Here is a 27,009-nt window from a genome sequence, read left to right on the forward strand (position 1 = left end):
GAGCGCCCCCCTACTGAGCTGTACCAGGCTGCGTGCCCTCAACATGGGGGGTGCCTTGGGGAAGGGGGGCTGCATGGCCCCCCACCCCAAAGCACCTTGTCCTCTTGGGCACAAGAACTATTTTAACCCTTGTGTGTTGTGTTTTTTTGTACATTTTTTTCACAGGTGAATGGGTAGGGGTACATTGTACCCCATACTCATTCACATAGGTTGGGGGCTGGGATCCGGGGGCCCCCTTATTAAAGGGGGCTCCCGGATTCCGATAAGCCCCCCGCCCGCAGAACCCGACAACCAACGGCCAGGGTTGTCAGGAAGAGGCCCTTGTCCTCATAAACATGGGGACAAGGTGCTATGGGGTGGGGGGCCACGCGGCCCCCCTTCTCCAAGGCACCCCCCATGTTGAGGGCACACGACCTGGTACGGCTCAGAAGGGGGGGGCTCTCACTTGTCCCCATCCCCTTTCCTGGCCGGCCGGGCTGCGTGCTCGGATAGGGGTCTGGTATGGATTTTGGGGGGGACCCCACGCCGTTTTTTTTGGCGAAGGGGATTCCCCTTAAAATCCATACTGGACTTAAGGGCCTGGTATGCCCCAGAGAAGGCATGCGGGCTTCATGAGTGAGGCGACATTATCACCTCGCTCTGTCTGCTATAGGAAAATTACATTTTCTTATTGCAGCAAGCGCAACGGTATCGCGCTGGTTAGAGAAGCCTGTCACCGGGAACCAGCACGATACTGTCGCACTGGAAACACAATATCGGCGGCACCTACTGTAGATGCACAGCACATGTGTTGTGTGATTCCCATGAATTACACTTTATTATACAATATTTAGATGTCGGCACATCATATGTGGATGGATGTGCATACGCTGCGCAGCTTGTGTCAGATGATGGCCCCAAATGGGCTATTTAAACTGGATCAGTACCCAGGATCAGTGTTGTCTTGTCTACAACGTTCCCATGAATATCCTGTTCCCTGTTGCTCTTCTCCTGTTCCAGTATTTGACCCGGCTTGTTCTGACTACCCCTGCTCTCCACCTGCACCCACCCTGGCTCGTACCTTGACTCCTCTTCTGCCTCCTCATCTGTACCTGATCTGACGCCACGTGTATGACCTTGGCTTGTTTGACCCTGTCTAATTTCCAGTCCTCTTTGAAAAAAAATAGAATAGAAAATAGAAAAAAAATTAAAAGCTCTGCCTCCATGGGAGGCCTCCTGGCAACTGCTGTCTTTAACAGTTGTTATATAGGCAAGGGCGGGGCCACCCTGTGGAGTAACCGAGTGTCCCTGCCCCTTCTGAAGTCCTTTGACATCAGAGGGGGTGGGGTCATCAGGTTAATTCAGCGGGTGGCCCCGCCCTTGTCTATATAAGAGCTGTCAAAGCAAAAACTCAGCAGACGCTGGGAGGCCTCCCATGGAGGCCGAGCTTTTAATTTTTTTTCTATTTTCTAGTTTTTTTATTTTATTTTTATTTTTCGGGTCCTTAAGGCAGCATGATTGATGATGGATGGACATCGCGGGACACTTTTTTTTTAGATTAAGGAATTGTCAAAAACTGTATGTTGTGGTTTTTACTTTTTGACACTTTTTTTGGTGAATGAGTAAGGGTACAATATACCTGATACCTATTCACATATGGGGAGGGATCCAGGGCCCCCCTTGTCAAAGAGGGCTTCCAGATTACAATAAGCCCCCCCCCGCAGACCCTGACAACTACAGCCCAGGGTTGTTGGGAAGAAGCCCCTGTCCCCAACATGGGGACAAAGTGCTCTGGGATGGGGGTACAGAGACCCCCTGCCCCAAAGCATCCATCCCTCATGTTGAGGGTGTGATGGATCTCGATTCCCCTGTATGAGAACCTCCCGCCGACCTTTGTCTTCTGTCCTCCAAATGCACCCGCAGCCTGCAGATTCACCATAACAGCCCTTAACCCCTCAATCACGAGACAAGCCACACAGGTGTTGAGGGTTAAAACATCCAGAGCATAAACTGATTATTGAAAATACAAAATATCCAGCTTTAAAGCAGTTGTATAGTCTTTTTTTTTTACTTTTACCTACAGGTAAGCCTATAATAATTCTTACCTACAGGTAAAAAAAATATCTCCTAAACTTGTATGGTTTAGGTGATATTCCCCCTCGCAATGAGCCGCTGATTGCAGTGGCAAATGCACACCGGGGATTCTCAGCTGAAAGCCCGGCAGGCGCCGGACCCTTCCGGGAAGAAATCTCCTGCATGCATGCGCGGGACTGACGCTATCACGGCTCCGGCCACTCAGCGCCGGAGCCACGATAACTGGAAGACACGCCGAGGGAACATGTCAGCTCCCTCTGCATGGATCGGCCAAGATGTCGGGGCCTCGTTCTAAGGTAAGTATTTCATATTGAGCTAGTATGCGGTGCATACTAGCTCATTATGCCTTTTCCCTTGCAGGTCTGAAAAAAAAAATACCTCAGTGGGTATACAACCGCAACACAGTTAGGGACACACCCCTTAGCCTTGTCATAGAGGGGGTAGGGGACAAGGAAGGACCAATGGGAACTCAACAATTGTATATTCAAACAACAACAGTTGGAGCACATGAAGGGATTATGATGAGCAGGCAGCCCCTGCTTACACATCTCCTGCTTAGATGTGTCTCCAGTCCAGACCTTTGTCTACATGCCATAACCCAACACAATTAACACAACAACAAGAGGGGGGTGGGGGAGAAGGGATGTAGCATTTTATTATATTTAGCCGAGCCAATAGGTTTAGAAAACTAAACTACTCCAGGTGGTGGGAGATGGCAAATAGCCCTCCAAATTTCACGTTCTCTGCTGGGCCATAGTCTGTGGGTAGGAGGCGAGCCCACAGCCCCCTCCAAAACACACAACACTGACAGTGGGTTCTGTTACAGAGGTCATGTGGAAAAGGGTCTGATATGGATTTTGGGGCCCCCCGCAATTTTTTTTTACATTTTGGCATGAAGTTCCCCTTAAAATCCTTACTAGGCCCTTATGGACAGAGGAGACCCCACACAAAATTTTTATTGTGACTGTGACATTTAGTGATGGCCGAACAGTTCGCCCGGCTGTGTAAAAGAACTTTGACCTGATGACACATCCATCATGGGGTACAGGACAGCCAATTGAGACATTACAGCACATGGACACTTGGACATTCCCCCTAACTTATAAATACACCCGATCCGGCGGCCATTTTACATTGTTTCTTCTGTCACTATAGGGAGAGGTTGCTGTGTGGAGCAGGGAGAGATAAATCGCTAGCTATTTGGTACACAAAAGTTCTTTTCAGGACTGGTATAGGTGTTAGGTGTATATAGGTTTGCTGTGCTACTGATTGTTGCAGCAGCCTGAGTGTCTTTTGTCAGTTTAGAGAAAGGGACAGGAAGGTGTGTGCTGCTGTAGGGACAGCCAGATTAGCCATCATCATTAGCTGTTACTATCAGGTCCACAAAAGTGCTATTCCAGTAACCAGTTATTATTCCAGCAGCCTCTGTTTTGTCAGTTTATATAGGGACAGGCAGGAAGCAGTGTGTCAGGCAGTGAAGGTCAGTTTAATCAGTAGCTGTTACTATTAGTTCCACAAAGGTTCTTTTCAGGACTGGTATCAGTGGTATGGTAATAGGCTTGTACACGTATAATATTCTTTCTTCCAAATATAGAAAGAATATTATACTTGACTGCTGCCCTTCTGCTGCAGTCTGCTAATCATTCACAACTCACTTGTTCCACAAAGCTCTTTATCAGGACTGGTAACTTGGTCTGTCTAGGGTGCTACAGTACATAGGGTTGAGTGAGGTACAGTCTGCTATTCTATAAGGACTGGTATCGGTCCACAATACATAGGGTTGAGGTGCACTACTGCTGACCGCTGCCCTATACTGCAGCAGTCCTTCATCGGTATAGGGACTGACGTACAGTCTGCTAATCACTCCCACACAACCTACTTGGTCCACAAAAGTCCTTATAAGGACTGGTAACTTGGTCTAGGGTGCTACAGTACATAGGGTTGAGTGGGGTACAGTCTGCTATTCTATAAGGACTGGTATCGGTCCACAATACATAGGGTTGAGGTGCACTACTGCTGCCCGCTGCCCTATACTGCAGCAGTCCTTCATCGGTATAGGGACTGATGTACAGTCTGCTAATCACTCACACACAACCTACTTGGTCCACAAAAGTCCTTATAAGGACTGGTAAGGTATATAGGGTGCTACAGTACATAGGGTTGAGTGAGGTACAGTCTGCTATTCTATAAGGACTGGTATCGGTCCACAATACATAGGGTTGAGGTGCACTACTGCTGACCGCTGCCCTATACTACAGCAGTCCTTCATTGGTATAGGGACTGAGAGCTTTGTCACAGGGTCATTTAAAAAATGACAGGCAGAGGAAGAGGCAGGCCCTTCTGCAGGGGTGGTAGGGGTAGGGCAGGAGCAACAGGCTTGAGCCAAAGTGGGAAATTGCAGAAGGTGCATTCAATTACTTTAAAGGACGCACCAGACTTGGTTGAATGGCTCGCTCAGCCTTACTCTTCTGCACCCTCCTCATCCTCTCGATCTGCACCCTCTTCTTCACTCTCTGCTATGTGCACCCCCAAAGACACTACCACCAACAACACCACCACCACCACATACCTTCCGCTTGAGTCACAGGAATTATTTTCCCATCCATATCAAGAGGACATTTCTGATGCGCAGCCACTCTTGGTATTGGATCAGGAAGAGGAGGTAGCAACAACCGCTACTCAGCAGTCTGATGACAGTACCCAGATCAGCCCAAGGAGGAGGTTGGTCCCCGGTGTTGCTGCCTACTCCGAAATCTCTACTTATAGCGGTGGGGAAGGTGACGTTGATGATGACGTGTCTAGTGATGTCACGTGGGTGCCCACAAGAGAGGAAGAGGAGGGGAGCTCAGAGGGAGATATGGACCAGCAGATAGGGAGGAGAAGCAGGAATAACTTACATTGCACAGGAGGGACAAAGCAGACTGCAAATGAATCAGGAGCGAGTCATCGACCATGTACGGTCACATCTCGCGCTCCCAGGACACCGGCACATGGCTCCGCAGTGTGGGCTTTTTTTAACGTGTCCGCTGCTGACAATAGCGTTGCCATCTGCAATCTTTGCAGTCAACGCATTAGTCGCGGTAAGCCCAACACTCACCTAGGGACGACCGCCTTAAGAAGGCACATAGGCAGCCATCACTGAGCTGAGTGGGAGCAACGGAACACACAAAGCCACACTGCAGGCTCTCACCATCCAGCCTCGTCTTCTACTTCTCCTCTCTCCTCACAATTGTCCTCCACTCCACCTTCCATCACGCCAAGCTCACGTTTTTCTGCAAAAAGGCAGGCTTCCGTGGGCCTAATGTTCGAGCGTAAGAAAAGGATGACGCCGGATAACCCTCTTGCTCAACGGTTGATGGCTGGCTTGTCAGAACTCATAGCCCGCCAACTACTGCCATATAAACTGGTGGACTCGGAGGGCTTTCGCAAATTTGTGGCCATTGGAACACCACAATGGAAGGTCCCAGGAAGGAAGTATTTCTCAGAGAAGGGCATCCCAGAGCTATATGGCCATGTTCAGTGGCAAGTGAATGTATCTCTGGCACACAGTGTCGGTGCCAAGATACATCTGACCACAGACACGTGGTCTAGCAAACACGGGCAGGGAAGGTATATCACTTTTACTGCCCACTGGGTGAACCTTCTGACGGCCGTCAAGCATGTAACCCGTGGCACCCGTGTAGATTTGGTTTTACCACCACGGATTGCATGCAGGCCTGACTCTTCTTCTTCTCCTCCTCCTACTCCATCCTCTTCCCTCTCCTCCTCAGCTGACTCCTCCTTTTCCGCTGCTAGCATCTCTTCCGCTGCGCCGCCCAAGCTCCCCAGAACCTATTCCACATGCCAGGTGAGACGTTGCCATGCCGTGCTGCGTCTGTTGTGCCTGGAAGCCAAGAGCCACACTGGCCCGGCACTCCTTTCAGCTTTGCATTCACAGGCAGATCAGTGGCTAACACCGCTCAATTTGACAGTTGGTAAAGTGGTGTGTGACAACGGTGCCAATCTGCTTAGCGCGTTAAAACAGGGCAAAATCACGCACGTGCCATGCATGGCACACGTCTTAAACTTGGTCGTGCAGCGATTCGTTGTCAAATACCCTGGGGTCCAGGACATCTTGCGGCAGGCAAGGAAAATCTCGGCCCATTTCAGAAGATCTTACACGGCCATGGCTCGCCTTGCTGACATTCAGCGGCGACACAATCTGCCGGTCAGACGTCTTATTTGCGATTGCCCGACGCGATGGAACTCAACCTTCTATATGCTTGATAGGCTGCTCCAGCAGAAACGTGCAGTTAACGTCTACCTGTATGAACTCTGTGGCAGAACCGGTTCTGGGGAGCTGTTTTTTTTTTCATTGCGCCAGTGGCTGCTCATGCGCGACGCATGCAGACTTCTGCGGCCATTTGAGGAGATCACCAAACTGGTCAGTCGCAGCCATGGCGCCATCAGTGACATTGTACCTTATGCCTTCTTTATGGAGTGTGCATTGCGTCGTGTCATTGATCAAGCTGTGGAGGAGCAGGAGCGGGAAGATGAGGAAGTCGCAATGCTGGATGAATTCCCAGGGAGGGCTACTCTATCTGAGACAAGTCAACAACAGGAGTCTGAAGAGGAGTCAGAGGAGGATGGTGCCGGGGCGGATGAGGAGGAGCAAGAAGAGCATGATTTAAACCTTTCTGGGATCCCTGTTGTGCGTGGATGGGGAGAGGAGAATGAAGAGGACGACATTATCCTGGATGATGATCAGGAGCCAGGCCACCACACTGCTTCCGCTTTAGTGCAAATGGGGGCCTTCATGCTCCAGTGTTTTAATAGGGACCCCCGTATAAAAAGCATAAGGGTCAAGGACCAGTACTGGGTGGCAACATACTTAGACCCCCGGTACAAACACAAAATGGCGGAAATGTTACCGCCGTCGCAGAGGGCTGTCAGAATGCAGCACTTCCAGGCCTTGCTTCGAGAAATGCTGCATCTGCTTTTGCGTGCGCTGGCAGAGGAGCAATTCCCACTCCCAGAGAAGGAGTTGCGGGTACCTATCCAACAGCGCCTGCAAGAAGAGGCCGGTTTGAAGATGTGTTGGTGACTTCGGATATGAGGTCATTCTTTCAGCCGACCCATCGATAGGTGTCATCCGGATCCAGCATCAGGGAACGCCTAGACCGGCAGGTGTCCGACTACATCGGGTTAATGGCCGATGTGGACGCTCTGAGGAGTGAGGAACCCCTGGACTACTGGGTGGGCAGGCTTGACCTCTGGCCAGAGCTTGCCCAATTTGCAATGGAACTGTTGGCTTGCCCCTCATCCAGTGTCCTGTCCGAAAGGACGTTCAGCGCAGCAGGGGGGATCGTGACCTATAAGCGTACTCGCCTAGCTCACGACAGTGTTAACTACCACACATTTCTAAAAATGAATGAGGCATGGATCTCAGAGGAATTCAACACATGTGACCAGTAGACCATGTATATGTCTATAAACAATTTTTTTAATCAAGCACACAGACCTTCTTTCTTCATTTGGCTCACTTCCTTGTCCAAAAAAAGCACACTGTACTATATGCCCGTACCCTCCTCTTTGAAGAGGTTGAGCGGTGTCATATTTCTACTGAGGCTGCATATTATGAGGGGCTCCCACCATCCCTGTGCTGTGCTGACTTCCTCCTGGGGCTGTACCTCTGCTGTGCATATTTTGAGGTGCTCCCACCATCCCTGTACTATGCTCATTATGAGGGGCTCCCACCATCCCTGTGCTGTGCTGACTTCCTCCTGGGGCTGTACCTCTGCTGTGCATATTTTGAGGTGCTCCCACCATCCCTGTGCTATGCTCATTATGAGGAGCTCCCACCATCCCTGTGCTGCGCTGACTTACTCCTGGGGCTGCTTATTATCAGGGGCTCCCACCATCCCTGTGCTATGCTGACATCCTCCTGGGGCTGCTTATTATGAGGGGCTCCCACCATCCCTGTGCTATGCTTATTATGAGGGGCTCCCACCATCCCTGTGCTATGCTGACTTCCTCCTGGGGCTGCTTATGGTGCAGGTGTCAGTGATGTATATCACGGTGCTGATGTCAGTGCTCTCTGTCACAGTGCTGCTGTCAGTGCTGTATATCACGGTGCTGGTGTGAGTGCTTTATGTCACAGTGCTGATGTCAGTGCTCTCTATCACGGTGCTGCTGTCAGTGCTGTATATCACGGTGCTGGTGTGAGTGCTTTATGTCACGCTGCTGATGTCAGTGCTCTCTATCACAGTGCTGCTGTCAGTGCTGTATATCACGGTGCTGGTGTGAGTGCTTTATGTCACGCTGCTGATGTCAGTGCTCTCTATCACGGTGCTGCTGTCAGTGCTGTATATCACGGTGCTGGTGTGAGTGCTTTATGTCATGCTGCTGATGTCAGTGCTCTCTATCATGGTGCTGTTGTCAGAAGACTCTATCACGGTGCTGATTGCTGTATAAATGCCAATGGTCCCAAAATAGTGTCAAAAGTGTCCGATATCGATATGTCTGCCACAATGTCACTAGTGATGGACGAACTTCCGAGGGGACATTTCGCGAACGTGGCCGATAGTTTGCGAACCGGAACGTTTTCGCGGCGGGCCCCATTGACTTCAATGGGAGGCGAACTTCGCAAACCTATAGGTCAAATTTGCAGCCACAAAATAATTATTAGCTGTGCAAACATAGTCCCACCACATGGCCAATGACATAACACATGTATGAGGTGAATCTGGGATTGACAACTACAAGCATTATTTTTTTATATGGGAAATTGTTGTGACAATTCAGGACTGTGGAGCGCATGAAGGCAATGGAGGAGAGGGAAGGTCAGGGACCAGGGTAGGCAAAGAAGAGGGTGCAGGAGATGATCGCCAGCAGCATGACATACAGCAATGACACCTGCACCGTGATAGAGTGATCTGACAGCAGCACCGTGATACAGAGCACTGACATCAGCAGCGTGACATACAGCAATGACACCTTCACCGTGATAGAGTCATCTGACAACAGCACCGTGATAGAGAGCACTGACATCAGCAGCGTGACATAAAGCACTCACACCAGCACCGTGATATACAGCACTGACAGCAGCACCGTGATAGAGAGCACTGACATCAGCAGCGTGACATAAAGCACTCACACCAGCACCGTGATATACAGCACTGACAGCAGCATCGTGACAGAGAGCACTGACATCAGCACCGTGATATACAGCACTGACACCTGCACCGTAAGCAGCCCCAGGAGGAAGTCAGCATAGCACATGGATGGTGGGAGCCCCTCATAATGAGCATAGCACAGAGATGGTGGGAGCCCCTCATAATATGCACAGCAGAGGTACAGCCCCAGGAGGAAGTCAGCACAGCACAGGGATGGTGGGAGCCCCTCATAATGAGCATAGCACGGGGATGGTAGGAGCACCTCAAAATATGCACAGCAAAGGTACAGCCCCAGGAGGAAGTCAGCACAGCACAGGGATGGTGGGAGCCCCTCATAATGAGCATAGCACAGGGATGGTGGGAGCACCTCAAAATATGCACAGCAGAGGTACAGCCCAAGGAGGAAGTCAGCAAAGCATAGGGATGGTGGGAGTCCCTCATAATGAGCATAGCACAGGGATGGTGGGAGCACCTCAAAATATGCACAGCAGAGGTACAGCCCCAAGAGGAAGTCAGCACAGCACAGGGATGGTGGGAGCCCCTCATAATAAGCATAGCACAGGGATGGTGGGAGCACCTCAAAATATGCACAGCAGAGGTACAGCCCCAGGAGGAAGTCAGCACAGCACAGGGATGGTGGGAGCCCCTCATAATATGCACAGCAGAGGTACAGCCCCAGGAGGATGTCAGCACAGCACAGGGATGGTGGAAGCCCCTCATAATAAGCAGCCCCAGTAGAAATATGACACCGCTCAACCTCTTCAAAGAGGAGGGTACGGGCATATAGTACGGTGTGCTTTTTTTTGGACAAGGAAGTGAGCCAAATGAAGAAAGAAGGTCTGTGTGCTTGATAAAAAAATAGTTTATAGACATATACATGGTCTGCTGGTCACATGTGTTGAATTCCTCCGAGATCCATGCCTCATTCATTTTTAGAAATGTGAGGTAGTTAACACTGTCGTGAGCTAGGCGAGTACGCTTATAGGTCACGATCCCCCCTGCTGCGCTGAACGTCCTTTCGAACAGGACACTGGATGAGGGGCAAGCCAACAGTTCCATTGCAAATTGGGCAAGCTCTGGCCAGAGGTCAAGCCTGCCCACCCAGTAGTCCAGGGGTTCATCACTCCTCAGAGCGTCCACATCGGCCATTAACCCGATGTAGTCGGACACCTGATGGTCTAGGCGTTCCCTGATGCTGGATCCCGATGACACCTGTCGATGGGTCGGCTGAAAGAATGACCTCATATCCGAAGTCACCAACACATCTTCAAACCAGCCTCTTCTTGCAGGCGCTGTTGGATTGGTACCCGCAACTCCTCTGGGAGTGGGAATTGCTCCTCTGCCAGCGCACGCAAAAGCAGAATGCAGCATTTCTCGAAGCAAGGCCTGGAAGTGCTGCATTCTGACAGCCCTCTGCGACGGCGGTAACATTTCCGCCATTTTGTGTTTGTACCGGGGGTCTAAGTACGTTGCCACCCAGTACTGGTCCTTGACCCTTATGCTTTTTATACGGGGGCCCCTATTAAAACACTGGAGCATGAAGGCCCCCATTTGCACTAAAGTGGAAGCGGTGTGGTGGCCTGGCTCCTGCTCATCATTCAGGATAATGTCGTCCTCTTCATTCTCCTCTCCCCATCCACGCACAACAGGGATCCCAGAAAGGTTTAAAGCATGCTCTTCTTGCTCCTCCTCATCCGCCCCGGCACCATCCTCCTCTGACTCCTCTTCAGACTCCTGTTGTTGACTTGTCTCAGATAGTCAGATAGAGTAGCCCCCCCTGGGAATTCATCCAGCATTGCGTCTTCCTCATCTTCCCGCTCCTGCTCCTCCACAGCTTGATCAATGGCATGATGCAATGCACGCTCCATAAAGAAGGCATAAGGTACCATGTCACTGATGGCGCCATGGCTGCGACTGACCAGTTTGGTGATCTCCTCAAATGGCCGCAGAAGTCTGCATGTGTCGCGCATGAGCAGCCACTGGCGCGGTGAAAAAAACCCCAGCTCCCCAGAACCGGTTCTGCCGCAGTGTTCATACAGGTAGACGTTAACTGCACGTTTCTGCTGGAGCAGCCTATCAAGCATATAGAAGGTTGAGTTCCATCGCGTCGGGCAATCGCAAATAAGACGTCTGACCGGCAGATTGTGTCACCGCTGAATGTCAGCAAGGCGAGCCATGGCCGTGTAAGATCTTCTGAAATGGGCCGAGATTTTCCTTGCCTGCCGCAAGATGTCCTGGACCCCAGGGTATTTGACAACGAATCGCTGCACGACCAAGTTTAAGACGTGTGCCATGCATGGCACGTGCGTGATTTTGCCCTGTTTCAATGCGCTAAGCAGTTTGGCACCGTTGTCACACACCACTTTACCAACTGTCAAATTGAGAGGTGTTAGCCACTGATCTGCCTGTGAACGCAAAGCTGAAAGGAGTGCCGGGCCAGTGTGGCTCTTGGCTTCCAGGCACAACAGACGCAGCACGGCATGGCAACGTCTCACCTGGCATGTGGAATAGGTTCTGGGGAGCTTGGGCGGTACAGCGGATGAGACGCTAGCAGCGGAAAAGGAGGAGTCAGCTGAGGAGGAGAGGGAGGAGGATGGAGTAGGAGGAGGAGGAGAAGAAGAGTCAGGCCTGCATGAAATCCGTGGCGGTAAAACCAAATCTACACGGGTGCCACGGGTTACATGCTTGACGGCCGTCAGAAGGTTCACCCAGTGGGCAGTAAAAGTGATATACCTTCTCTGCCCGTGTTTGCTAGACCACGTGTCTGTGGTCAGATGTATCTTGGCACCGACACTGTGTGCCAGAGATACATTCACTTGCCGCTGAACATGGCCATATAGCTCTGGGATGCCCTTCTCTGAGAAATACTTCCTTCCTGGGACCTTCCATTGTGGTGTTCCAATGGCCACAAATTTGCGAAAGGCCTCCGAGTCCACCAGTTTATATGGCAGTAGTTGGCGGGCTATGAGTTCTGACAAGCCAGCCATCAACCGTTGGGCAAGAGGGGTATCCGGCGTCATCATTTTTTTACGCTCGAACATTAGACCCACGGAAGCCTGCCTTTTTGCAGAAAAACGTGAGCTTGGCGTGATGGAAGGTGGAGTAGAGGACAATTGTGAGGAGAGAGGAGAAGGAGAAGTAGAAGACGAGGCTGGACGGTGAGAGCCTGCAGTGTGGCTTTGTGTGTTCCGTTGCTCCCACTCGGCTTGGTGATGGCTGCCCATGTGCCTTCTTAAGGCGGTCGTCCCTAGGCGAGTGTTGGGCTTACTGCGACTAATGCGTTGACTCCAAAGATTGCAAATGGCAACGCTATTGTCAGCAGCGCACACGTTAAAAAAAAGCCCACACTGCAGAGCCATGTGCCGGTGTCCTGGGAGCGTGAGATGTGACCGTACATGGTCGATGACTCTCTCCTGATACATTTGCAGTCTGCTTTGTCCCTCCTGTGCAATGTAAGTTATTCCTGCTTCTCCTCCCTATCTGCTGGTCCATATCTCCCTCTGAACTCCCCTCCTCTTCCTCTCTTGTGGGCACCCACGTGACATCACTAGACACGTCATCATCAACGTCACCTTCCCCACCGCTATAAGTAGAGATATCGGAGTAGGCAGCAACACCGGGGACCAACCTCCTCCTTGGGCTGATCTGGGTACTGTCGTCAGACTGTTGAGTAGCGGTTGTTGCTACCTCCTCTTCCTGATCCAATACCAAGAGTGGCTGCGCATCAGAAATGTCCTCTTGATATGGATGGGAAAATAATTCCTGTGACTCAAGCGGAAGGTATGTGGTGGTGGTGGTGGTGTTGTTGATGGTAGTGTCTTTGGGGGTGCACATAGCAGAGAGTGAAGAAGAGGGTGCAGATCGAGAGGATGAGGAGGGTGCAGAAGAGTAAGGCTGAGCGAGCCATTCAACCAAGTCTGGTGCGTCCTTTAAAGTAATTGAACACACCTTCTGCAACTTCCCACTTTGGCTCAAGCCTGTTGCTCCTACCCTAACCCTACCACCCCTGCGGAAGGGCCTGCCTCTTCCTCTGCCTGTCATTTTTTAAATGACCCTGTGACAAAGCTCTCAGTCCCTATACCAATGAAGGACTGCTGCGGTATAGGGCAGCGGTCAGCAGTAGTGCACCTCAACCCTATGTATTGTGGACGGATACCAGTCCTTATAGAATAGCAGACTGTATCTCACTCAACCCTATGTACTGTAGCACCCTAGACAGACCAAGTTACCAGTCCTTATAAGGACTTTTGTGGACCAAGTAGGTTGTGTGTGAGTGATTAGCAGTCTGTACGTCAGTCCCTATACCGATGAAGGACTGCTGCAGTATAGGGCAGCGGTCAGCAGTAGTGCACCTCAACCCTATGTATTGTGGACCGATACCAGTCCTTATAGAATAGCAGACTGTACCTCACTCAACCCTATGTACTGTAGCACCCTAGACAGACCAAGTTACCAGTCCTGATAAAGAGCTTTGTGGAACAAGTGAGTTGTGAATGATTAGCAGACTGCAGCAGAAGGGCAGCAGTCAAGTATAATATTCTTTCTATATTTGGAAGAAAGAATATTATATGTGTGCAAGCCTATTACCATACCACTGATACCAGGCCTGAAAAGAACCTTTGTGGAACTAATAGTAACAGCTACTGTTTAAACTGACCCTCACTGCCTGACACACTGCTTCCTGCCTGTCCCTATATAAACTGGCAAAACAGAGGCTGCTGGAACAATAACTGGTTACTGGAATAGCACTTTTGTGGACCTGATAGTAACAGCTAATGATGATGATGATGACTAATCTGGCTGTCCCTACAGCAGCGCACACCGTCCTGTCCCTTTCTCTAAACTGACAAAAGACACTCAGGCTGCTGCAACAATTAGTAGCACAGCAAACCTATATACACCTAACACCTATACCAGTCCTGAAAAGAACTTTTGTGTACCAGATAGCTAGCGATTTATCTCTCCCTGCTCCACACAGCAACCTTTCCCTATAGTGACAGAAGAAAGAATGTAAAATGGCCACCGGATCAGGTGTATTTATAAGTTAGGGGGAATGTCCAAGTGTCCATGTGCTGTAATGTCTCAATTGGCTGTCCTGTACCCCATGATGGATGTGTCATCATAGGTCAAAGTTCTTTTACACATTAAACACGGAAGTCCGCCGGGCGAACGGCGCCAATAGTCCGCCGAACGGGCGGACCGCGAACAGCCGAAATTCGCCGCGAAACGACCGCCGGCCAAACGGTTCTGCCATCCCTAGTCCCAATTCCCTCCCATACCCCATTGTGGGTTTTTCTGCATTGTAATATTTCATGTGTGTATGAGGAATAAAATATTCTCCTTTCTCTCAAGACATCAGTAAGGAACACAGAGAATCTGAGAAGTTCCAGAGGATTCCAGAATATAATTCCCGTATGGGGGAGACTGTTCATCTACAGGAAAGATTCACCAATTTATTGATGATAAATGGACCCCAGAATAAAGAGGGAAAAGAAGAAGAAATAAGGAGTTCAGGCAGAAGACATCTACAGATCATGGAGAAAAGATCCCCAACCACAATCCAGGCCCTCTTTGACCCTGATAAATATGGGTTCATCCCTAAAATTGTGGTGTTACAAGGACCTGCTGGGATTGGAAAAACAATGACCTCCAGGAAGATCATGCTGGACTGGGCCTCTGGGGATCTCTACCGAGACAAGTTTGATTTTGTGTTTTATCTGAGCTGTAGAGAAATCAACACCATCCCTGAAAACATAAGTCTTGTGGGACTTTTATCCAGAACCTGCAGACTGAGTTCAAATGACCTGGTGTCTATTCTGAAGGATCCTGGAAGTCAGAGAAAACTTCTCACCATAGTTGATGGGTTTGATGAACTGAGGTGGACTCTGGAGGAGAAATCTGAGGGTTGTCCTGACATTTCTATGGAAACCCACAAAGAAATAATTCTCCAAAGCTTGCTCAGGAGACATGTTCTCCCAGAATCTTCTCTGATCATCACCACAAGGTCACTGGCCATGGAGAAACTTAACACATTCATCGATGATTCTCGCAATGTGGAAATCCAGGGATTTACAAGGGACGATCGAGAGGAATATGTCCATAAATTCTATGGAAATAAAGAAGATGCAGACAAGGTTCTCAGTATAATAAAAGACAATGACGTTGTGTACACCATGTGTGCCGTCCCCATCACATGCTGGATTGTCTGCACTGTAATGAAACAAGAAATAAGAAAAGATTTGGATGCAATTCAGTGTAAGACAACGACTTCAATTTATCTTCTCTTCCTGGAGGTTTTACTAACCCATCACAGCAAGAAGGAGCAGTCTGTACACCGGAAACAAACCTGTCTGAAGAAGCTGTGTGCTCTGGCCAATCAGGGGCTTCTGAACCAACAAATCTTATTTGAGAAGAAAGATCTAGAAAGACATGGACTTTCTCTGGATGAGGTGGAGTCTGTATTTCTGAATGAGAACATCTTTCATTGGGACGTCCGTCACCAGACCTGCTACAGCTTCATCCACCTGAGTGTACAGGAGTTCCTTGCCGCTCTCTATTATGGGATGGATGATGGGTCGGGGTCTATGGAAGGTACTTTCCTCCCGGAGATCTGTAAAGGGAAATCACTCCGTGACTTCAGTCCACATTCCTCACATTTATCATTATCTGTACAATTCCTGTTTGGTCTCTTAAATGAAAATCAGGTGAAGACATTTTCAGAGGTCACAGGAATCCCCATCTCACTCCGAGCCAAACCTGCAATCATAGAATGGGCCATGAAGGGCAGTGATTGGACTTTCTATACTCAGACCATCTTCTGTCTGTATGAGACTCAGGATGAGGACTTCATTAGGAGAGTCATGTCGGGTTGTACAGATTTGTTTCTGTGGGGCTCATATACTGATCACTTGTGGATGGACAGGAATTATTCCAAGCAGCTGAACTATTGCTTGAAGACTTTGAAGAGAGAAAGTTTTCAGTCTTTACATTTTGATTCTCTCACTGTGGATCCAGAGTGCGGGAAACTTCTATCTCCATTCCTACATAGGAGTAAGAAGGTCAGGTAAGTAAGTGTGAGGATATCCTAACTGAATTCAGAGAATGGGCAGGAACCTGCATACAGTATAACGGTGATTATCAGACATGTTCTCCATCTACCACACTTGTTAGAAGTCCTGGGAACTCACACTTTCCTCAGCCCTAAGCCCTGCTTCACACTACAGCAATGTTCCAGCGACATTCTGATGACATGTAAAGTCGCAGGTCAGGTGAAAACACAAAGATTTTATTGGGCGTTGTCTTAATTGCTGCGATTTGAGTCACTGCAACAAAAGAAAATACTTCCGGCACTACTTTTGTGTGATTCTTGTGCTGCACGACTCCCATAGACTTCAATGTAAATTCACCAGAAAGTCGCACATTTGTCTGAATCTTTAAGACTTTGCTGAGACTTCTGAGGCTTCTTTACCCCCCACCTCTCCTCCCTGGTCATCCTTGCTGCCTAAAATCTTCCTCCAATCACATCCCAGTCACACCTGAGCGTAGCGCAAACGCACATTCCCACTTCCATTATTTGTGTATTTTTCATGTGTAATCACACATTGTGTATAGGGAGCCCATTCACTGGAATGTTCTGCCCGACATGCAACAAACACCCCAAAGTAGCTCAAGAATCTTCTCAGTCATGGAGCGTCATGCATCTTGGCAGCAAAACATGCGTCTGATAACTGTGATTGGGGTGTCATTAACAATCAGCCGACATTCATATCTGCGTGTTTCCGAATACGAGGCGACCCACACAGAAAATGTGCGCTTTTTCATATGTCTGAAAAATGCACAACAACACACGCCACGCATGCACAGATGTAAATGAATGGTAATGCAAAAGAAATGCTCCTTGCTGTGCTTTTTTGAAACATACTGCAAAGCGCATGTATTCTTGCAGTCTGCCATGCATTCAAAAATGTGCAGAAGCAAATGAATAATAACACAAGTGTGACGCACATTGTCGCACATTTATGAAACGCACAGCAAAGCATGAATTTTCTTACAGGTTGCTGTGCAATTGGAAATGTACAGCTGTGAATGAATGGAAACGTATTTACAACTGACAGCAACCCGCAAGAAAACGCATGATTTTCTGTGTGTTTTGTGTGACAATGCACATCACACTTGTGTTACCATTCATCTGCATCTTCATGTTTCTGAACGCACGCCAACCCATAAGAAAACGCATGCTTAGCTGTGCATTTTGAAAATGTGTGACAACACACGCTGCACTTGCGACACCATTCGTTGGCGTCTGAATGTTTCTGAATGCCCGGCAACCTGCAGGAAAACGCATGCTTTGCCACACGTCTTGGAAACATGCATCGCACTCGCCTTGCCATCTTTGCAGTACAAGCGTGACACACGGTCGCAGCTCATTTCTGAAACATGCGGCAAAGCACACAATTTCTGGCGGTGGATGTGCATTCAGAATCATGCAGATGTAAATGCAGCCTGATTGTTAATGATGCCCCAATCACGGTTATCAGACACATGTTTTGTCATGTGATAAAACACGCTATAAACACGGATCATCAAAGTCACATAGGAATGCTTCTCAGTAAAGTCACTTTGAAGTCGCACCTGGTCGCCGGGAAGTTGTAGAGCAAAGTCAAGCTGGAAGTGGCTGTGACTTTCATGTTGTGCTGTGTGAAACAGAGCTAAATGGTGGTTCCCACATATCACCTTCTACACAACTTCTGGGAACAATCACATCATTTACATCACATTAACCCTTTCCCTGCCCCCAATTATACCATTTATCACACAGAACATTTGGAGGGAAAGCTTTGTGTTCAGAGATGTGGGGGAGGGAAATAATGTCAGGGGTGTGACATCATCATCCCAACATTGGAGGGGCCAATTGTCTGCAGAAGTGGGCGGAGATGGGAATGTCTGGACTGCATTTTATATCTGAAACCAAAGTGGTGTTCCAGGATTTCCCAGAAGCTGAATGGAGACCCCTGTGTAGGAAGGCCGGAGACCCCGTATACATATCAGGGGCCTCCTTTAAGTTTTGTCTGGAGTGTGACTTCAAAGACCACTCATAGCCACCAATGAGAAGTCCTCATCAGGTCCAGTATGAGGCTGTAGAGCCGGAGGGAAGGCAGCCATGTGGAAGGGAAATGTTGGGGGTTACATTGTTATTCTTGGGGTCAGAGGTCATACATTCTTGGTGATAATTATTATCTCATTATTGCTTTTAGATTTTGGTGGTGTAATATTTCCAGTAAAGATTGTCCGGGAGAGGACAAAGCAGAAGAAGAAGATTCCTCTTCAGGATATGAATGGAAGTCGGATTCTCTTTCCTTTCTGATGAACCCGGAGAGTAAAATTCAGGAATTACAGTAAGAGAAATGTGTGATGTGCCGTGATGGGGAAATGTGACGTCTTGTGATTGTTCCCGTCTCTCAGTGTCTCCTTCTATCTCTGGGTGTCCTCCATCCTCACCCATGTAGAATCTTCCATCACCTGTCCTCTTCTCATGTCTTCTCCTCTCTCTGAGGGAATCTTTCTCTTTGTAATCTCATCCATGGGATTTGGGGTTCCCCTTATAGTAGAACAGTGACCAGGCTCTGTACATATGGAATGACCATCCATATTCCTAACAAGCAGGAAATAGGATGGAATAGACCCCCTTAGGACTCGCTCACACGTCTGATGATTATGTAGAAGGAAGCAATGCTCAGTAACACTTCTATGACATTTATCATGTGTCTTCATTGTGTTTATGAAGCTCTGAAAACACTATAAGAATGCTGGAGAAATGTCCGGGGGAGGGGTTGTTCTTCTAGTGGGAGGAGCCTAAAGGGGAAGTGATATAGAGGAAATGATCTCCTCTGATATGTGGATTTCGGATATATTACAATAATTCTATAGAATGAAAACCAGCCGCCATGTCATCATCCTCACTATCACTCTGCTGCCCCCTGGAGGACAGATTTCCCGGTCTGAGGATAATACCCGCTTGGTGACTTGTTACCACATCTGTTTTATTTGTATGTGTCACAATAGCTGGGATACTCGGGTCATTAATAGTTTATTAATAATAACATGTAATATATCCTCACATAGAATCACAATATATCCATGTAAGAATGCACAGAGCGCCCGGCGACCCTCCTCTCCTTCATAACAGTATAGCAGCGGCTCTCCTAGTGTATCTGACAGGCGTGATGACGTCTCCACCTTACACGTTACGCCCTAGGCAGGGCTTCATCATGTATATTTGTGTTTGTTTAAAATATGTAAATATTAACACTGGCACTGTCAGTATTGCCGGCTGGTTGGTGATTTTGCCGGCACACAGAAGCTATTGGAGTTACCACACGGCTGTTCTGTACAACCAGAAGTGACTGGAGCTGCTCTGTCCTACTTCTCTATTATTTCCCAGTGCATTCTGGGATACCGGAGCCTCTGCTGTCTATCCTCCAATGCCCAGCGATTATTGGACATCACCATGAAATGAATGGAGGCGACTGACAAGCGTGGATGTCTCATGACAGCGACATGCGGCTTCATTTATAACACGACACAACGCTACCGCTCCTGTGTGACCAGCACTGTGTGCCGCCATTGTAATATTCATGGCAGGCATGGAAGGCGGTTATCAGGCTTTAAAAATGCTGAATAAATGTCTCATAATCACATGGTACTGACACACGTGTGAATGAGACCTCACTGACCCCTGTAGCTACAGACACCACTGATTAATTCATCCTCAATTTTCACATAATGTCCAGTGAAGTCCCTCTGGTGGTTTTCAGGAATCTGCTCCTCCTCCCCCTCCTCTGAGTCATTCAGTTATGAAGGGAAATTACAGCTTGAGCTACTGAGCTCTGTAAATAACATGGATTGTACAGTGATCCGGGAAGGACAGGCAGGTAAACATGTGGAAAAGAGATTTCAGCTCCACCTGCTGGCTGAAAATGAAAATGCTAATTATTTATATATACAATATTTCATATTTATAAATCTATGAATGGAATGTTTTGTCCTGACCATAATAAAGACAGAAAACATGATCCATTCCAATGATCTCTGGTCTGGACCTGCTGATCGGTTCTGGTGAATGGCAGACTGTCCTCTACATGTGTAATGTAAACACAGGCAGAGGAAGTGATGTAATTTCCCCTCGTGGAGACCTTTTAGTTTCCAGCAAGTGAGGAGAAGACATCTGTGAGTACACCAACACTACTCTGACACCAGGACACGTAGGCACACATTTAACCCCTTGATCACCCCCTGATTGCCCCCCAGTTAACCCTTTCACTCCCTGTCACAGTCTCACCAAGTGCAGTTTTCAGATTTTTCACTGGTCACTATTGATGTCAGTTGTGACACCAATCAGTGTTAGGGCAGTTAGTAGTAGGCCCAGGTAGGTTTAGGGTACTCCCCATTAACCCCCTAATAAAGGTTTAACCCTCTGATTACCTCCCCCCGAGTTAACCCTTTCACTCCTTGTTACAGTGTCACTATATAGTGTACAGATCTCTTTTCTGATCACTGTATTAGTGTCACGGGTGACATCAGTTTTAGTGTCAGTAAGGGTCAGCGTCAATCCCAGACAGCATCAGATTAGTGCCAGGTACACTAACACACACTCACACTATATAGCTCCATTACTAGTATAGTATCTGAATGGATCAATATCTTTGATCTGATCAAATCTATATTAGCGTTCCCAATAGTATAATGTTCCCAAAAATGTGGCGTTATTAGAATCAGCCCAGATACCTGCCAGCACCGGCATTTAGCCCCTATTTAGCCCCCCCCAGCCCAGCCTTCCCAAGTGCAGTATCAATAGATCACTGTCCCTAACAAAACACAGCACACAAAACTGCAGTGTTAGCAGAGTCACGCCTGATCCCTTCTAGCGCTAACAGTTCATTTTTTGTAGTGATTGAAGCAGTCGCTGACAACCAGATGCTCTTTTACCTGTGAGTCACACTAGCTGTACCTATAAATATACAGCATTGAAGAGACCTCGCTGTCAGATTCAGGCTCAATATAGAAACTGGTAGAGAGCACCCTGACAGATAGCTCTGGTGATGGGGTACTGGTCCCCGCTAAGGTCAGGTGTACCCGACTGGTGCGGTGGCTAGCACAAGAAGTGCCCCGCAGCCACCAAGAATTCAAAGAAAAGCCCGTAGAGCCCAAAGTGCCCTTCCTGATGTGTTTGCTAATCCTGACTAGCAGCCCATCATTTCTGCAGTGCCTGTACCTCCCCCATTCATTGGCCAGCCCAGAATTCAGGTGTAAACAGCAGATTGTAGTACCCTTGACTAGGGATGAGCCAAACACCCCCCCCCCCCCCCCCCCCCCCGTACGGCTCTCACCAGAACTTGTGAACACACAGAAATTTTGTGTGAACATGCAAACACCATTGGGACATGAATGTGAAAAATAAAAACTGCTAATTTTAAAGGCTTATATGCAAGTTATTGTCATAAAAAGTGTTTAGTGACTTGGGTCCTGCCCCAGGGGACATGTATCAATGCAAAAACATTTTTAAAATGGCCATTTTTTTCAGGAGCCGTGATTTTAACTGCTTGCCAACCAGTGCACGACGATATACATCGGCACAATGGCATGGCTGTGCAAATGGGCATATAGGTACATCCCCTTTAAGATGCAGCATTGTGGGTGCGTGTGCATCTGCCACATGCTCTGTGCCTGCGGGACCCCTGGACTCGATGTTTGACTGTGTCCAGTGATCATGTCACGGATCGGAAGAATGGGTAGATGCCTACGTAAACAAGGCATTTCCCCATTTTGCCTAGTGACATGACAGAGATCTACTGCTCCTTGTCATTGGGAGCAGTGGTCCCTATCTTGTCCTAGGTAGCCCATTCCCCATAGTTAGAATCACTCCCTAGGACACACTTGACCCCTTGATCACCCCCTAGTGTTTAACCCCTTCACTGACAGTGTCATTTATACAGTAATCAGTGCACTTTTATAGCACTGATTGTTGTATAAATGACAATGGTGTCAAAATAGTGTCAAAAGTGTCTGATGTGTCCGCCATAATGTTACAGTCATGATAAAAATTTGCAGATCACCGCCATTACTAATAAAAAAATAATAAAAATGTCATAAATCTATCCCCTATTTTATTTTAATGGTTTTTATTGAAGAATTACTGATTACAGAAGAATTCCATTTACAATCTTAACAGAATAAGTAGTACAAAAATTATAACAATGAACAGTATGAGGTGGTCTTAATTGTCACGGGTAATCTACTTTCAAGATTTTTTTGCTCCAACATATATTCTGCTTCTTTAGGAATTACCAGGATCTATCCCATGGTCACAGGGATAAGGGCACCCCCCCAGATACCCCTTTTGGGGGCACACTGTGTCTTCAGGGGGCACACTCCTCCCTCTATTATACTTATATAGTCTCATCTACTAAGTACTTACTGAAAATGGAGCCAGGATCACTGGATCTTGAAAGTACCGACACAACAAGGTGAAGTATGAATAAGGAAAAGAATAGACAAGATAACAACAAAAAATAAAAATGAAGATGAAAAGTAGCGTCCGCTCAGTGAAGACTATTTCTGAACAGGTCTCCCCTGGGCTTTGGAGAAATTCTTCCAAGAAGACCAATTGGACTGATATGCTTGGTATGTCCCCTCTCTGCAAGCTATTATATTTTCATATTCAGCAATCATCTTCACTTTAATTGAAACCTCAATCAGTTTAGGAATTTCGCTGGACTTCCATTTGCTTAGGATAGGATAATAGGATAATAGGATATGTGTAAATATGGATCTAATGGAGCAGGGATGATCCGCTGTGTTTAAACTCAGAATGGTTTGCTACAGATTTACACTTACCTTTGTCACTTTTGAAATCAGGTTAAATACATCTGACCAAAATTTATGGAGCAGAGGGCAGGCCCAGACCACATGTAAAAGAGCACCTACCTGCCCCCCCCCCCCCCCTAGCACAGATTGGAATTGTCCCTTGAGAATTTGGCTACAACGTATGGAGTAAAGTACCATCTCAGCATAAGTTTCTGATTTAATTCTTCATAGTTTGAGCATCTAGAGTACTTATAGTTGCATTTAATGGCTTTTTCCCATTGAGCTTCCCAGAAAGTCTTTCCCAACTCTGATTCCCACTTTATTATTGGATTATATTACTGAAAGACATCTTTAGAATGAAGAGAATTATATATTAATGTTATACCTTTAGCTTTGGTGTTGCAGGACTGAAGGAATTTCCATATTTTTTCTATGCTGGGGATATGTGTCACTTTTATGCTTTGAACCAAAGAAGCTCTCTGTGTGTAGATAAAGATTTCTGTGTTTGGGATTCGGAATTTTTGCTGAATGTATGTGAAAGGCCTTATTTTATCCCCTGTGGTGAGATTTGCTATATCACTTATTTTGTTCTCAAGCCATTTATTCAATGCTATGTTAGGGATGAGCCATTTGATGGATTCCAGAGGAATGGGGACTTTGACTATTGGGTAATGTGCTGAACCTTCTAAGCTGATCTCAGGCCATGCCCTACATGCTGCTTGAACTGTGGGGTGGTCTGTGGTTTGGTTAGCTGTAGGTATGACAGAGGCCATGAGAAATGAAAGGGGTGAAAATGATCGAAATCTAGTAAGTTCTAGTTGGCACCATGGTTTTTAATCTGGTCAATAACAAGTGCTGTGAAATAATCCTTCAGTATTGGCAGGCCCATACCCCCTGCATTTTTATGTTTATTTTGTATGAAAGGAGAGCACCTCACCCTGCTTCCCCCCACTCAAAACTCAACAGTTGTTTTTGTATTGTTGTAAAGAAATTAGCAGGTATTTGAATTGGCATAAAGTATTTCTTTCTGGTACATCACGGGACACAGAGACTCAGTAATTACTGGTGGGTTATAGGGTATTACTAGGAGATTGGACACTGGCACACCCTAGACAGGAAGTTCAATCCCCCATATAACCCCTCCCCCTACTGGAGGTACCTCAGTTTTTTCGCCAGTGTCTTAGGTGTTGGTCACAAGTAAAGATGTACTGTGCTGGGCTATGCTGGAATATCCTTACTGGGGCCAGCTATGCGACTGGATCCATTCAAAGTGTCTTTTCCAGACTGAATTGGATAGTACCCGGGCCTCCTGTCCAAAAAAACAAGGTTTTACATGTAATGCTTCTCTTTTTAGAGAGCTGGACCCTGGGATCCAGTATTTGTTTTTTCAACCATATTCCTGGCAGGGTGCTTTACGGGCCCAGAACTGCGGATTCCCCTATTCAAGGGGGCCCCAGTCTCTGAATTGTTTTCCTAACGGAGCCCACCGTGAGAGGTGAAGATTTGGGTCTGCTATTCAGACCCTGCAGCTGGATTAGGTAAGGGAGACTCCTCAAGAATTTTTCTAATTCTAGTAGGTTTTCTCCTTTTAAGTAAATGTAAGCTATGCCTATAGTCACCACCACGGGCTGCCAAGAGCACATACCTTTTCATGCCCGATCTGTCTGCTTGATGTCCACGCTCTATGCTCCTACAGCCTTGCTCCAGGAAGGATGAATCAAGGGCTTTTTCCTTCTGGGATTCTCCCTCCACGGGTTAGGGGGCTGAGACAGGCCTGGGCAGAAAGCGGTAATATACCCCACCACCCACTGCTGTCCACCGCCATTACAGTGGATTCACATCCACCAGCCCTTCCCTCTCCTGTGTCCCAGCCTCTGCTCGTGTGGGTTAAATAGGCTTTAAAGTGCACTCTTTTTCATATGCACACAGCCTATGGAAGGATACAGAGCTGATAGGCGCATGCGAGTGTGGGAGACACAGGCATTCCCAGGCAGCATTTACTTAGGCACCAGACTGAGTCTTAAGTAACAACGGCAGTTGCTGAACTACAGGGCTCAGCAGTCAGTGCATTTTTGTGTGGTACCTCTACCTTTTGTTGCTTTGCACTATGGGTAAAAGAGGCACAAGTACCCCAAAGAATAGGAGCTCTAAGGGGTCCCCTTCAGGCTCTGAGGACCCCCCTCTGCAGCACCTTCCCCCCTGAAGGACCCGGGGAGGCTGGCCAGGGAGAGCCATCGGGGTCAGGAGCTGGAGCTGCTTCTGGCACTTCAGCCCCTGTGTACATTACACAGGAGGTTTTTTCCTCAAACATAAACGGTTTAGAGGAAAGATTAGTGGCCTCAATCGCATCTTCACTCAGTGGAAGAAAACACATTAGGCCCCCCTCTGTCACCCAGGACCCTCAGAGGGAGGAACTCTGGGATAAAGGAGAGGAATCCCCCCCTCAGAGGATCGGGAGGAAACTGATGATTCCACTTCTGAGGAATCTAGTGGAGAAGGGCCCCTCTTTAGATTCTCAGGATGAGAAAATGTTGGTGACTAAAATTTAGTTTATTGGATTTTTCTTATAACAAGTAGGAATATAATTTTATTTTTTTTTCAAAATTTTTCGTCTTTTTTTCAATTATATTGCAAAAAATAAAAATTCCCAGAGCTGATAAAATACCACCAAAATAAATCTATTTGTAGGAAAAATGGACACAAATGTTGTTTGTGTACAGCATTGCATGACCGCACAATTACCAGATAAAGCAGCACATTGCCAAATTGTAAAAAGTTCTCTGGTCATTAAGGAGGTAAATCCTTCCGGGACTGAAGTGGTTAAGGTAAAAAAAAACCTTCATCCTTTACATCCTCTGTAATAATTCCTGTAACATCCTAGTATATCATTATATCTATGGAGATTATATCTGATTGGTGGAGACAATAAAGAATGGGGATGGGAGAATAAAGTGCTTTAATGTGAATTGTGAATGCAGAATCCCATTGTAAATGTGGAATATCCACTATTATAGTACTTGTATCTCTAATATATCCCAGAAATCTCAGCACTAAAGGCTGGAAATGTATATCCACCCCTCCCCCTACATTCTCTATAAGGGACCCTATTCCTGCCACAATCCGGTGATCTTAAATGGGAACTCCTGATTGGTGGACTTTAGGAAGGTGATGCAATATTGGGGTCACTGAGGTATCCACCATCAGAAATTCTGCTGTTTTATTTCATAAACCCCCCAGATCCTTTCCTTTATCAATTTCAGAAGCCCCTGTATGAGACACTATGTGAGGTCCTGCTTAATAACCAGGTACATAAGGGGGTGACTGAGCCGTCACAGCATCCCCTCTTTATACAGTGTAGACATAAGTACTACAACAGCTTCACCTTTATCAGCTTCCCTAATAACAAGATCTTTCCTCTGTATAACATTCTGTATATCCTGATATTCCGCTCTACTGATGTTATGTTACTTTTCACTAAATGGGAATAATTCCTCATATTCATCTTATAATATAATATCATGTGTCTGGATTTGTCTCTGCAGGTTGGTTGGATGTGGTGTGACTTCCTCCGGCTGTGATGATCTCCGATCCATTCTTATCAATAATCGATCCCTCACCAGACTGGATTTATCAGGGAATAATCTGGAAGACTCTGGAATAAAACTTCTATGTGAGGGGCTCAGAGATCCTGGCTGTACTCTGCAGAGGCTGAGGTGAGAATTATCCTATAAATGATATAATATTCTGCAGGATTCTGGTATAAATCTGTATGTGAGGGATCCAGACATGTCACCTAGATGAAAGTTATACAAAGACAGACTTCTGATTGGCCAGTTACACTGGGACTTCCCATCATAGTCCTTCAGGTCACTCGCTGTTATTGGCTTTCATCCCCTCCCCCTCCACTGACTATCAGAGA

General features: G+C 47.4%; 1 protein-coding gene across 2 annotated transcripts in view; it reads left to right on the top strand.

The window, feature by feature from the left end:
- The window catches only part of LOC143973896 (NACHT, LRR and PYD domains-containing protein 3-like), a 72,666-nt gene that overhangs the window by 20,199 nt on the left and 25,458 nt on the right, over positions 1 to 27,009 (top strand). For both annotated transcript variants that reach the window (XM_077474774.1, XM_077474775.1), the window contains exons 4-6: positions 14,580 to 16,290; positions 18,482 to 18,622; positions 26,633 to 26,803. In XM_077474774.1, the coding sequence (XP_077330900.1) occupies positions 14,580 to 16,290; positions 18,482 to 18,622; positions 26,633 to 26,803 (2,023 nt within the window). The remainder of the gene's footprint in view (positions 1 to 14,579; positions 16,291 to 18,481; positions 18,623 to 26,632; positions 26,804 to 27,009) is intronic.

The sequence above is a fragment of the Lithobates pipiens genome, unplaced genomic scaffold, assembly GCF_037356315.1.
Source record: "Lithobates pipiens isolate NorthernLeopardFrog02 unplaced genomic scaffold, aLitPip1_a1.2 Scaffold_13, whole genome shotgun sequence".
NCBI lineage: Eukaryota > Metazoa > Chordata > Amphibia > Anura > Ranidae > Lithobates > Lithobates pipiens.